The sequence below is a fragment of the Dipteris shenzhenensis genome, chromosome 21 (genome assembly GCF_047967505.1).
Source record: "Dipteris shenzhenensis isolate YYH24624 ecotype China chromosome 21, Dip_SZ_1.0, whole genome shotgun sequence".
Classification (NCBI taxonomy): Eukaryota; Viridiplantae; Streptophyta; class Polypodiopsida; order Gleicheniales; family Dipteridaceae; genus Dipteris; species Dipteris shenzhenensis.
The window spans coordinates 12,665,801-12,677,275 of record NC_141616.1 but is presented as its reverse complement, the minus strand read 5'-3'; the positions used below and the strand labels follow the sequence as shown (position 1 = coordinate 12,677,275).

General features: G+C 39.7%; 1 protein-coding gene across 1 annotated transcript; it reads left to right on the top strand.

The window, feature by feature from the left end:
- Positions 1–774: 774 nt before the first annotated feature.
- Positions 775–2,188, top strand: LOC147888502 (uncharacterized). Its single transcript, XM_087392789.1, has 2 exons — positions 775–1,194; positions 1,895–2,188. Exon 1 carries the CDS (start codon positions 833–835, stop codon positions 1,160–1,162), a length of 330 nt encoding a protein of 109 aa, XP_087248915.1. The 5' UTR covers positions 775–832; the 3' UTR covers positions 1,163–1,194; positions 1,895–2,188.
- Positions 2,189–11,475: the final 9,287 nt, after the last annotated feature.

Here is an 11,475-nt window from a genome sequence, read left to right as displayed (position 1 = left end):
TTTAGTTTCACGATATTGGTAGAATGTAGTACTTTTATATATTTATATTTATATTTTTTTTGAATTTTGAAGGAATAAATGTAAATCTTGGTGAATGTTTCAAATACTTATTTTTGTTAGGGCATACAAACTTTCGATGCCAATAAAAAAGTTTAGCTTCTTAACGAAACTAACTTGGAAAAATCTTCCATGATTACTCCCATCCTAGTCTACCTTGGGTTTAGGATGGGAATAGCTACATTCTCCCCCATCGAGATCATGGCCTCAAGGCTCTTGAATAGAATGGGATCTGCTTTTCTAAGGATTGGAAAACAGGGAATGATGAAGTGTATGCTTGTCCTCAATCTCCCAAAGAGACGAAATGATGTCATGTGTCCTCTATAACCTATCCCTCTTCTTTTAAACGTAAAGAGATGGTGGGACCTCATGGTGGGAAGGAAATAGGATAGCGAATATGGAAACACGTTAAAACATTTGGGAAGGGAATAGGATGGGTACACCACTTTCTCATCTCCATCTAAAACAATCTAGGATATTCAATAGGATATTCAATATGGACACACCACTCTTTCTCATACCCATCTAAAACAATATAAGGATGTGACCAAAGCATTGCAAACGAGAAGCACGCAGTAAAGAAAACGGGATAAGCACGCACCCACAAAACCAAGAATGCCTTGCCCACAGGATCATCTTTTGAGCAAGTGCAAACTGTCATCTTTTGCTTCGCCCACAGCATAATCTTCCACTTGTCACCCCTTCGTCCTGCCAACAACAACAACTTGTTTTCCGAGATCATCCGCGGATCGCCACCGACCTAGGACCTCTATATATGTTGGATTACAGCTCCACTCCTTCATCGACAGAAGTTGAACAACAGCTGTATCATCCCTCTTCGATATATATCAAGTTTTGCCCATCTGCTGCAAGTCATTTTGTCATCTCAGCCCCAAGTCTCGGCTTAGTGTCAATGGGTGGTATTCTAGGCAAGCCTCCTCCTCCTCCTGGAGGACCGGGAGGGCCTGCTGGACCTGGAGGGCCTGCTGGTGGAGGACCTGTAGGTCCAGGAGGGCCGGGAGGACCTGGAGGCCCAGGAGGAGGAGGACCTGGCGGACCAGGAGGAGGACCTGGCGGACCTGGTGGAGGACATGGACCTCGTTGAGGGCTGCAGATCTTGTGGCTTCATATCTCGGAGTAAGGGAACTAGCTCGATTTTGTCCGCTTTCTATGCAGCCTATCTAACTATTTTTCTGTATACCCTTCATGTATCAGTTCGCACAAATCTAGAAACTTCCTTTTATGAGACGATTTCAGTGAATTTTGTGTGAGTACCCAGCATCATGATCAATCTATAAGTATACATGCGAGTACTGATAGAGTTGTCCAATTTAGATCCTCTTTAAATCTGTTAACGTACCTTGCAACTCCTGGGTTTTATCAATCTTGTTGGTCCAAGTCACTTAGATGCGCATCAAGGTAACTTTGAACACAAAAGTTGAACACATAGATTGCGTCTATACCGTTTGACAGTTCGAAAAAATTATAACACCACGCACCATGAAAAAGTTTGCACAGTTATGATCAAATCGCAGATATCACAGTTTAGCTCGCTCTTGCGTTACTTCTGAACCGGTTCTGTGCATCACAAGTAAATGGTCTCAAATGAAAAAGTTTGCACAGTTATGATCAAATCGCAGATATCACAGTTTAGCTCGCTCTTGCGTTACTTCTGAACCGGTTCTGTGCATCACAAGTAAATGGTCTCAAATGCTACTGGTTTGAGCTTTAATATAGCCGGTTCTGTGTACAAGTAAATGTTCTCAAATGCGTCGACAGGTTTAAGCTGTAATATAGCCGAACTAATGGTCGGGTTACGATTGATGCCTTGCAGCAGAGAGATGTTTACCAGGTCCATTGGTGGTCATGTATACTTGCTCACGTGTCACGACAAATTTATATACATCAAATATGTACAGGAATTCAGAAGTCTTCTGCAAAGTTTCGCTATGATATATCACGAAATTTGTAACTCTCTCAGATTTGAGTATTTACTACCTGTATCTTTCCCATTAGCCCGTTTCCGATTCGAGGTCATTTGGTCCTCCAAGTCCCCTTTACTCGGCATCTCACTTTGTCCAAAATTGTCAAAACACACTCGAACGCATACGTGCAGGCGTGCATGTGTAGATCTCTTCTTGTGAAGTCTCTCTCTCTCTCTCTCTCTCTCTCTCTCTCTCTCACATTATGAGAGGGGGCATACGTCTTCATTATGATGTTATAATCAGCTCTCTACACCCAAAAATATGTGTGGTTCAAAGGTTAAAGAGCGTTCTCCAATCTTCATTTAGCACCTTAATGTGAGATGTTCAATAAGAAACATCAATAATGTAGAAGATGAGTCATCTTTCTTATTACATGGTATAAAGCATTACAACTTTGTAAAGCGAGGTAGATCTTGTAAAATATGATTTTAAATATTACACCACGTAAAGCAATATGAATGTTGTGAAACATCATTTCAAATCCATTTTAGTTTGCCCCTTCAGGGAGAGAAAAATCTATGGAAACAGAAAAAGAAGATGATAAAACTACTAACCTTTACTAGGGTTACAAGTCAAAAGTTAAAGTTTTCTCTAATGTGTGTGTGTGTGTGTGTCTCTATATGTGATTTAAAACCTTACTAGGGTAGAAATTCAAAACTTGTATGCTTTAAATGGATTGGGTGTGTGTGTGCGTGTGCGCATGTGCGTGCACGTTTATTTTAAAAAAAAGTGTGTGTGTGTGTGTGTGTGAAATGGGGTTGGGGGAGCTGTGAGCATGAGCACATTGATTGTAAAAGAAGTATGGTTGTGTATGTGTGTGTGTATGTGTTGAGATTTAATAATCCCATCAATAAATAAACCATATAATTAATTCAATCAATTGGATAATTATAAAAAGCACTGTATTCGAAAAAAATAAGACTTAAATTGAATTAACCTTTGACAAATTTACAATCCAAAACTTTTTGTAAAAGGAAAATGGGAGGTTCGCAAAAGAAATTCTCTTTATATTGAGTTTGCAAACTTTAAGCAAAAAATTAGTACAAAAAATGTCGAATCTGTCAGGTAGTCCAGGCTTCAAGGTTAGTGTGTACTTACCTGTCACCATCCAAGAAAAATGAGATATTAGAATATCATCATTTCAAATGGGTAGAAAAAATGTCGAATCCGTCAGGTAGTTCGAGCTCTGAGGTCAGCGTGTACTTACCTGTCACCATCCAAGAAAAATGAGATATTAGAATATCACCATTTCAAATGGGTAGACAGGTAATGCCTATATCCCCTGGCATGTTATTGCTTTACCAAGGAACATAGACAACCGTCTAGATTCACAAGTAAATTTTTGAAAATGTCATAAGAGCATAATGCAAAGGTAGCATCACATGTCACATGAGGGGTATTCCATATCTATAATTGATAGACCTTTCAAATTCTCGTAAATAAATGAATACCTTCTACAACTAAAGGAAAATTTTCAAAATTAGTACAGATAAAGAGCAAAATTGAAACAAGTCAAGGGGTAGTCCACACCCAGCTATGATAAAAAAGAATTAGTCCACACCCAGCTACAATATAAGTTATAAATTCCCATGGGAGGTAGTCCACATGCAAAAACCATTCTTAAAGCAAATACATTAACAATAATCCTAAGTAAGGGAGAAAAGTAATAACTTAGAATAGTGTAATTGACTTAATAATGGAAATAAACATAAATGAATGAAAAAAACTATAAGCACATTATCTGAAGGACAAGAAAGCCTTTTATTAGAAAAGGAAAAAATAAAAATCCTAAGAAAATTACTTAAAGCACAAAAAAGGGGATACAAATAAATAGAAGGAAAGAAAAATAGAAAGGGGAATTACTAGAACATAAAAAGGAGTCAATTAAGTAAGGCAATTATATAAGCCTAGCTATTAAGGGAACTTAGTAATTAATTGAAACAATAATAACCAAGAAAATCATGAAGTCAATGACACTTTAAGTTACAATGACAAAGTGTTGGTGACAATAAAGAACATTAAAGAAATTAAATACAATAAACTAGAAAGAGAGTGTTATATGTGTGTATATATATATATATAATTTATAAAGGAGAGAGAGTAAAACATAAACAAAAAGACAATTGACAAGGGTTAAATTGCAACCTTAAAACTTGGAAACAAGGTCATTAAAGAGAGCTTTAATAACTAAAGATAGTGTAAAAAATTAACTTGGAGAATTTAAAGACTAATCAATGAAAAATTAAACAAGTAGATAGACTAAGCATAACTAAGTTTAAGTAACTAAAGAGAAAAACCACTAATAACACGTTAACAGGCCACAACACAGTTACAACTATATATAAATATAAAAAGAAAGTGAATGAAAGGAGGTGAAGAGACAAAGACTTGTGTCTACAATGAAGAAGCCTATCTCTAAAGCAAGCACGGAGCTTAGTCTACCACAATGGACTACTAGCATGCAGAGCTCTATGAGTGTGGGGAAAAAAAGCAAGAAGGCAAGGTGCGATGGGAGAAGTGGTGAGGAACAACACGTGAAGAGGACAAGCACTAAGAAGCTATGAGGCGCAACTCGCTGCTGGAATATCTAACTAAGTACTAGAATGATCAAGCTAGTTGGTCACTTTGAGAGAATCTGGCCAAGCAAATCGAATGCTTTCGTGAGGATAAACCAAGAAGCTATGTGATTAAAGGAAACTACCGTGAGCGCAAAGGATACGAGCCAAGAGTCTTTGAGTTTGTGGAGCAGTCACAATACAAGCACTGCACTTGCCTACACAACAGTGCAAAATAAAGCTATACAAGGTGTCACGATACTACAAATGGCATCACTAGCAAGAAAAAAGATCTTGCCAAACCACATACGGTGTTGCCATAAAGAGGTACAGAGTTTGGGTAGCAGTGCAAAGGAAAGGGAGTGGAACTGATTGCTACTAGCTCACAAAAGACACACGAACATGCCTAGAGTTAAGCGAGGAGCAGCCCAAGGAATAAAGGCGAGGAACAACCCAAGGAATGAAGGCGACCGTCAAGTAGGGACGTGTATGGTTTCGGTTTTGTAAGCTGTGTGATGAAGGATGGAAAAATCCAAGCCAACGCGAAGCGGTAGCCTTGTGTTTAAATAAGGTTCCATGACAGTGAACGGCCAAGAAAGCAGTGCGAAATAGCTAAGGTGAAGGGGGTTGGTTTGTGTGGTTGAACGATTGTAAGCTGCCCAGAGCAACTACATACTGGGTCGGCATACTGCATACTGGGTCGACGAGTTGAGGCAAAAAGGATAAGAAGTGGTTGAGCACTAGTGCAAGAAGACAGGTAAGGGGAGAATGCTCAAAGGGGGAAAAAACGGCCAAATTAACCACGTTAGACAAAAAACGAACACAATAATGAAAGGATGGTGGTGGCCAATCAGTAAGGAAGGGTGGTTAGGTAAGAAGGGAAATTAGAGCATGGTTAGATTAGGGGTAAAAACAAGGTAAGGCCAATTAGGAGTCTATTAATAGGAGTGTGGCTAGGGGTTAAGGTTCGTAGGTTTTTATAGAGGAAAGAAGGACTAAATTAAAGTATTTAAAAACTTTTTCTGCCAATCACTTAAATATAAAAAAAAGAAAAATAAAGAAATAAGTTTTAAATAGAAAGATATAAAAATTAATTAAAATAGATTAATTCATTAGACAAAGTATAAAGGGGAAGTTTCGCGTGTCTTAATTAAAAATAGTTCATAAAATGGGTAACTCATTAGTAGGGGGTTCATATGTTTTATACACAAATGGGGAAGTAAAAAAATGTTTGAATACGAGAAATGTTTAAGTTTATATAGATTTAAAAAATGGGGGAAAAAAAGAAAATAACTAAAAGTACGATGATCTCGAGGGGTTCACTACATGCAAATCCTCTATATCACGTGCATTGAAGGTCTAATTAAAAAGTCCTTTATCTGTGAAATTTTCATGAATAAAACACACCCTGTCTCTATTCAATCTGTGAATACCTCCTTTAAAGGGTACCCTTTTGTATGTAAAAAGTGTGCAAAAAAAGGATTTTGAAAATCCCTTCTATCGAACTAAGGTGTTATGCCTACACATTTGTGAGTGACCCCCCTGTGGTGATGATGCACCTAACAATTAAAAAAAAGATAAATGAGGTTATCAATTAATTTAATACTAATTTATAATGTAAAAATAGAGGATGGAATGATAAATAAGAAAAGGGAGGGGGAAATGGTTAGTTAAAAAGTAAATATATATATATATAGATTTAGAAATAAAATTATAATTAAAAAAAGGGGGTTTAATTGTCTTAAAAAATGAGAAAATTAAAGGGGGTTGGGGGGCTTTTTACCTAGGGGTTAGACAATTAAAATGAAGATAATAAGTGGAGGAAAACAAAATTGTATCGAAAGGTAGGGCATAGAATCACTCGAGGAGGAACAAAGTTAGTGAGAGTGCTCTCAACGGAAGCAAGAACTGAAGGGGGAGAGAAAGAAACAGAGAGCCACACAAGTTTTGGTGGGTGCAAAACCACCCTAATCTTCTTTTTCATTCATTTATATATGTGTTTGAGTATTGTACATAACCGAGGTAAAGGCACAGTGACCTTTAACCCCCACAACCTCCCACTTAAAGGACAATGTGCCTTCAAGGGAGAACAACCAGTGAGCATACTATCCAATGCCCATCAATACTCGACAATACTCAAACCGCTGACTAGGTAGACTCTTCGTCAGCATATTTGCAGGGTTATCATCTGTATGAACCTTCACAAGCTCTATGTGCTTGTCCTCAAGTACCTCCCTAATGAAATGGTACCTGACCTCAATGTGTTTGGTCTTTGCATGAAAGACCGGATTCCGTGCTAGCTGAATAGCACTCATGGAATCACTATGCAATGTCGGTACACTATATGAATCCCCAAATCTCCCACTAGCCGATCAAGCCATATAGCCTCCTTGCAACTCTCTGTGGCTGCAACATACTCAGCCTCTGTGGTAGACAAAGCAACGCACTTCTGTGCGCAAGACATCCACGACACTGCACCACCTCCAAAGGTGAACACATAACCAGAAGTGGATCTCCAACTATCCACATGCCCTGCATAGTCTGAATCTGTGTACCCAAGTACATGCATGTCTCCTCTACCAAAGCAGATGCACATCTCCTTGGTACCCTTCATGTACCTCATGATGCACTTAACTGCCTCCCAATGCCTCTTTCCTGGATTAGCCATGTACCGGCTAACAACTCCCACTACAAATGTAATGTCTAGTCTAGTAGCTATCATAGCATACATAAGACTCCCAACTGCTAATGCATAAGGAACCTTGGCCATCGTGGCCCTTTCCTCATCTGATTTGGGACTATCTATATGACTCAGTTTCACATATGGAGGCAATGGAGTACTCACTACCTTCCCCCCCTCCATATTGAAATGCTGCAATACTTTTGTAACATACTCTTTTTGTGAAAGCCAAAGGAGTTTCCTACTCCGATCACACGTGATGCGCATACCAAGAATATGACCTACAAGTCCCAAATCCTTCATATCAAAGGCCTCATGCAACTTGGCCTTTAATGCATCTAGCTCATAAGTATTCTTGCTAGCCAATAGCATATCATCCACATATAGTGCCAAGATTATCAGGCTATTATCCTTAGCCCTTTTAGTGTAGAGGCAATGATCAATTTCACTCCTTCTAAAACCCTGGGACTGAATGAAAGCATCAAACTTCTGATACCATTCTCTAGGCGTTGCTTAAGACCATAGAGACTCTTCTTCAACTTGCAAACTAAATGCTCTTTGCCCTTTTCTTCAAAGCCTTCCAACTGCACCATGTAAATTTCCTTATGCAAATCCCCATGCAAGAAAGCTGTCTTGACATCCATCTGCATAAGCTCCATATCCTCTGATGCCACTAGTCCAAGCATGCATCTAGGTGTAGTCATCTTCACAACTGGAGAGAATATCTCATCAAAGTCCACACCCTTCTCTTGCTTGAACCCTTTAGTGACCAAACGGGCCTTGTACCTAGGCACATCATCACCTGTGACCTTCATTTTGTAGACCCATTTACATGGCAATGCTTTCTTTCCATGTGGCAAAGAAACCAAGTCCCAAGTCTTATTCTTCATAAGTGAACTCATCTCTGATTGCATAGCAGCCTCCCACTTGCATTGATCCTCGCGCATCATAGCCTCTCTGTAGTAAGAATGCTCCCCGCAATCAGTAAGCATCACATAGTCTACCCTTGGAACAAACCTATCAGGCGGTTTAGACACTCTAGATGATCTTCTCAAGGGCATTTCAGCTTGCTATCCCACCTGCATATCAACCACATTTGGCTCATCATTTCCACCAATAGATGATCCATCATCTACCCTTGATTATATACGTGTGGGAGTTGGTGGTACCATTTCTTGCACATTTGGTGCATGGACAGCTTGCTGTCTATCAACATATGTAGGTGGATTCACATCCTGCAAAGTGATTCTCCTCATTTCCACATCCCTCATGGGTGCCTTATGCATCTTCTTCTCATTGAAGACTACATCATGGCTGCATATGATCTTCTTTGCTTCTGGATCCCAAAGACGATAGCCCATCTCTCCACTTTCACCATAACCCAGAAAGATGCATTTCCTAGACTTAGGATCTAGCTTCTTTCGAAGCTCTTTTGGTACATGTGCATATGTCTCACACCCAAATATATGCAAATGAGAGTAAGAGGGCTTCTTGCCACTCCATGTCTCTTCAGGAATACCACCATCCAAACTCTTACTAGGTGATCTATTGATCACATGCACTACAGTCTTCATTGCCTCAGCCCAAAAACCACCAGAAAGACTTGCATTGGAAAGCATGCATTGCAACCTTTCTTGGATGGTACAGTTCATCTTCTCTAAAACTGGATTTTGCATTGGAGTACGAGGGGATGTGAGCTCCCTCTTAATCCCACGTGTATCACAGAAATGTTGAAAGTCATTAGAGAGATACTCTCCACCATTGTCAGTCTGTACACATTTAAGCATTCTACCTGACTGATTCTCAACCAAGGCCAGCCATTTTTGAAATACCTGGAACACATCACTCTTCTTAGCTATAGCATAAGCCCACACTTTCCTAGCTGCATCATCAATGAATGTCACATAGTATTTAGCCCCGCCTAATGACCGTGTAGGAATGGGACCACATATGTCTAAATGCACCAAATCAAGCTTTTCAAACTCTTTCTTTCCCCTTCTTTTATGGGCTGATTTAGTCTGCTTCCCATAGAGACAGTGCTCACAAAATTCAAAATCAGAGAAACTCAAATGCGGTACATAACCCAAACGGCATAAGAGTTTCATTCCATTTTGGTTCATGTGCCCCAACCTGCAATGCCACAAAGAAGTGCTTGGTTGCTCGGTTATTGGAACAACATGATCAAATACCCTTGATACATGTAAGGGATACAAAGTCCCACACTTGGCACCCCTGGCCAAAAGCATAGAGCCCTTCTTGATAGGTAGGGGTTTTTGGGCGTCCAAAAGACAATGGGTCAGACGGTTTTGGAAACCGTGGTCTCAATCACTGGGTCTAACACACGGACTGAAAAACGTTTTCGGAAACAGAGCTATTTGTAAACTCCACCGGAGTGCAAATGATGAGCAACATAGAAGTTTTAGGACCTCCTGAGTCCACTGGAACTGATAGATCTGCAAATGGTTGCTCCAAACTTGAGTTCCAACACCCTGGCAAAAAAACGCAGAAGCTGACACAGTGAGTCAGAAATCCAATGAAATGATCCCAGATTCAAGAATGAAGGTGTTTCCGAGCTCCTGAAGTGAAGTGGACACCAAAAGCAAGCAATAGTTGCCTCTACAAGACAATACGGAGTCTCTGTCATCGAATGGAACAAGGAAAAGCTCAAAAAACGACTTTTTCTTTGAAAACACTTAACAGGCTCTCAAAACCACTTTGTAAAACCAAAGTGACTTTTCCAAAGGTTCCTCCAAGGTCTCTACACACTCGGATGCAAGTAAAGTCACCCACAAAGCTTCCAACGGAGCTTCTCCTTCCTCCCACAGAGCTGCTGAGCTTCAAGCATTCATGCGCGCTTAGCTAGATCACTCGGGTTCTGATACCAGTTGAGAGTTCTCTCAACGGAAGCAAGAACTGAAGAGGGAGAGAAAGAAACAGAGAGCCACACAAGTTTTGGTGGGTGCAGAACCACCCTAATCTTCTTTTTCATTCATTTATATATGTGTTTGAGTATTGTACATAATCGAGGTAAAGGCACAGTGACCTTTAACCCCCACAGTTAGGGGGGATTCGACAAGGACAAGAGAGATTATAATAAAAAGGAGAGGCCAAGCCAGGGAGGATAAGGTGGGAAAGGAGGAGTGCAAGTGTGAAAATTTATTGAGAAAAAATATAAAAGAGGGGGGATAGAAATAACAATAATGCTCTCAAAAATGCAAAAAAGGGGGAAAGAGGTTGGAAAACTTTATTGAGAAAAGTGTGTATATGTGTGTGTGTGTGTGTGTGTGTGTGTCCGTGTGTGTGTGTGTGTGTGAAAACGAGATAATTATTAAGAAAAATTAATATGTGTGTGTGTGTGATTCCAATTCGACACAACAACCGAAAATGTGTGTGTTATTCCCATTGTTCAAATAAAAAATAAAATCTACATGCTTGTGGATGTGTATGGAGAGAGAGAGAGAGAGAGAGAGAGAGAGAGAGAGAGAGTTGGGGGGGTAAAAGAAAAGATGGAGTGTGTGTGTGTGCATGTGCGCATGTGATTCCACCAAAAAATGGAGTAAATGTTTGTGAGTGTGTGTGTGTGTGTGTGTGGGTAAAAGAAAAGATGGAGTGTGTGTATGTGTGTGATTCCACCAAAAAAACAAGTGTGTGTAAGAAGAGATGGGGGGGTGGTGTGTCTATGATTGATTCCACAACCCAAAAAAAGTATGTGTGTGAGTGTGTTTGAAAGAAGGAAATATACATAATTGCTCACATTGTTCACTTTCACTTGTTCAAAATATGAAAAAAGGCATGTTTAATATCAAGGATTTGATTGTTAAATAATAAAATATATATGCTTTATGCAAAGGCTTGAAAGTGAGGTAATGAGAGATGCAATTCATCTATGCATGCATGTTCACATTATTTAGGAAGAATCATACGTGCTTTATGATGGGATATCTCAAGGTGTATGACCCAGGCACACCTTGGTTTCTATGTGTGTGTGCTAGAGGCACAGTTAGGTGCCCATAAGCACTGTTAGGTGGTGGTAGAAGCCACATAGGATGATTGAGAGAATCTAGGAGCAGATTGAGGAGATGATTGTGAAGCTCAGAGGTCTTCAGTGATGTCAGTGATCATGTAAGAGGTGCCTACTTAAGGACCTCACCTTTCTTCATTCCATAAGTAAGAATTCTCAGTTTGTGTTCACTCCTTG

What these genes read in the sequence shown, in the direction of transcription:
- LOC147888502 (XM_087392789.1), top strand. Translation starts at nt 833, where the DNA reads ATGTTGGATTACAGCTCCACTCCTTCATCGACAGAAGTTGAACAACAG.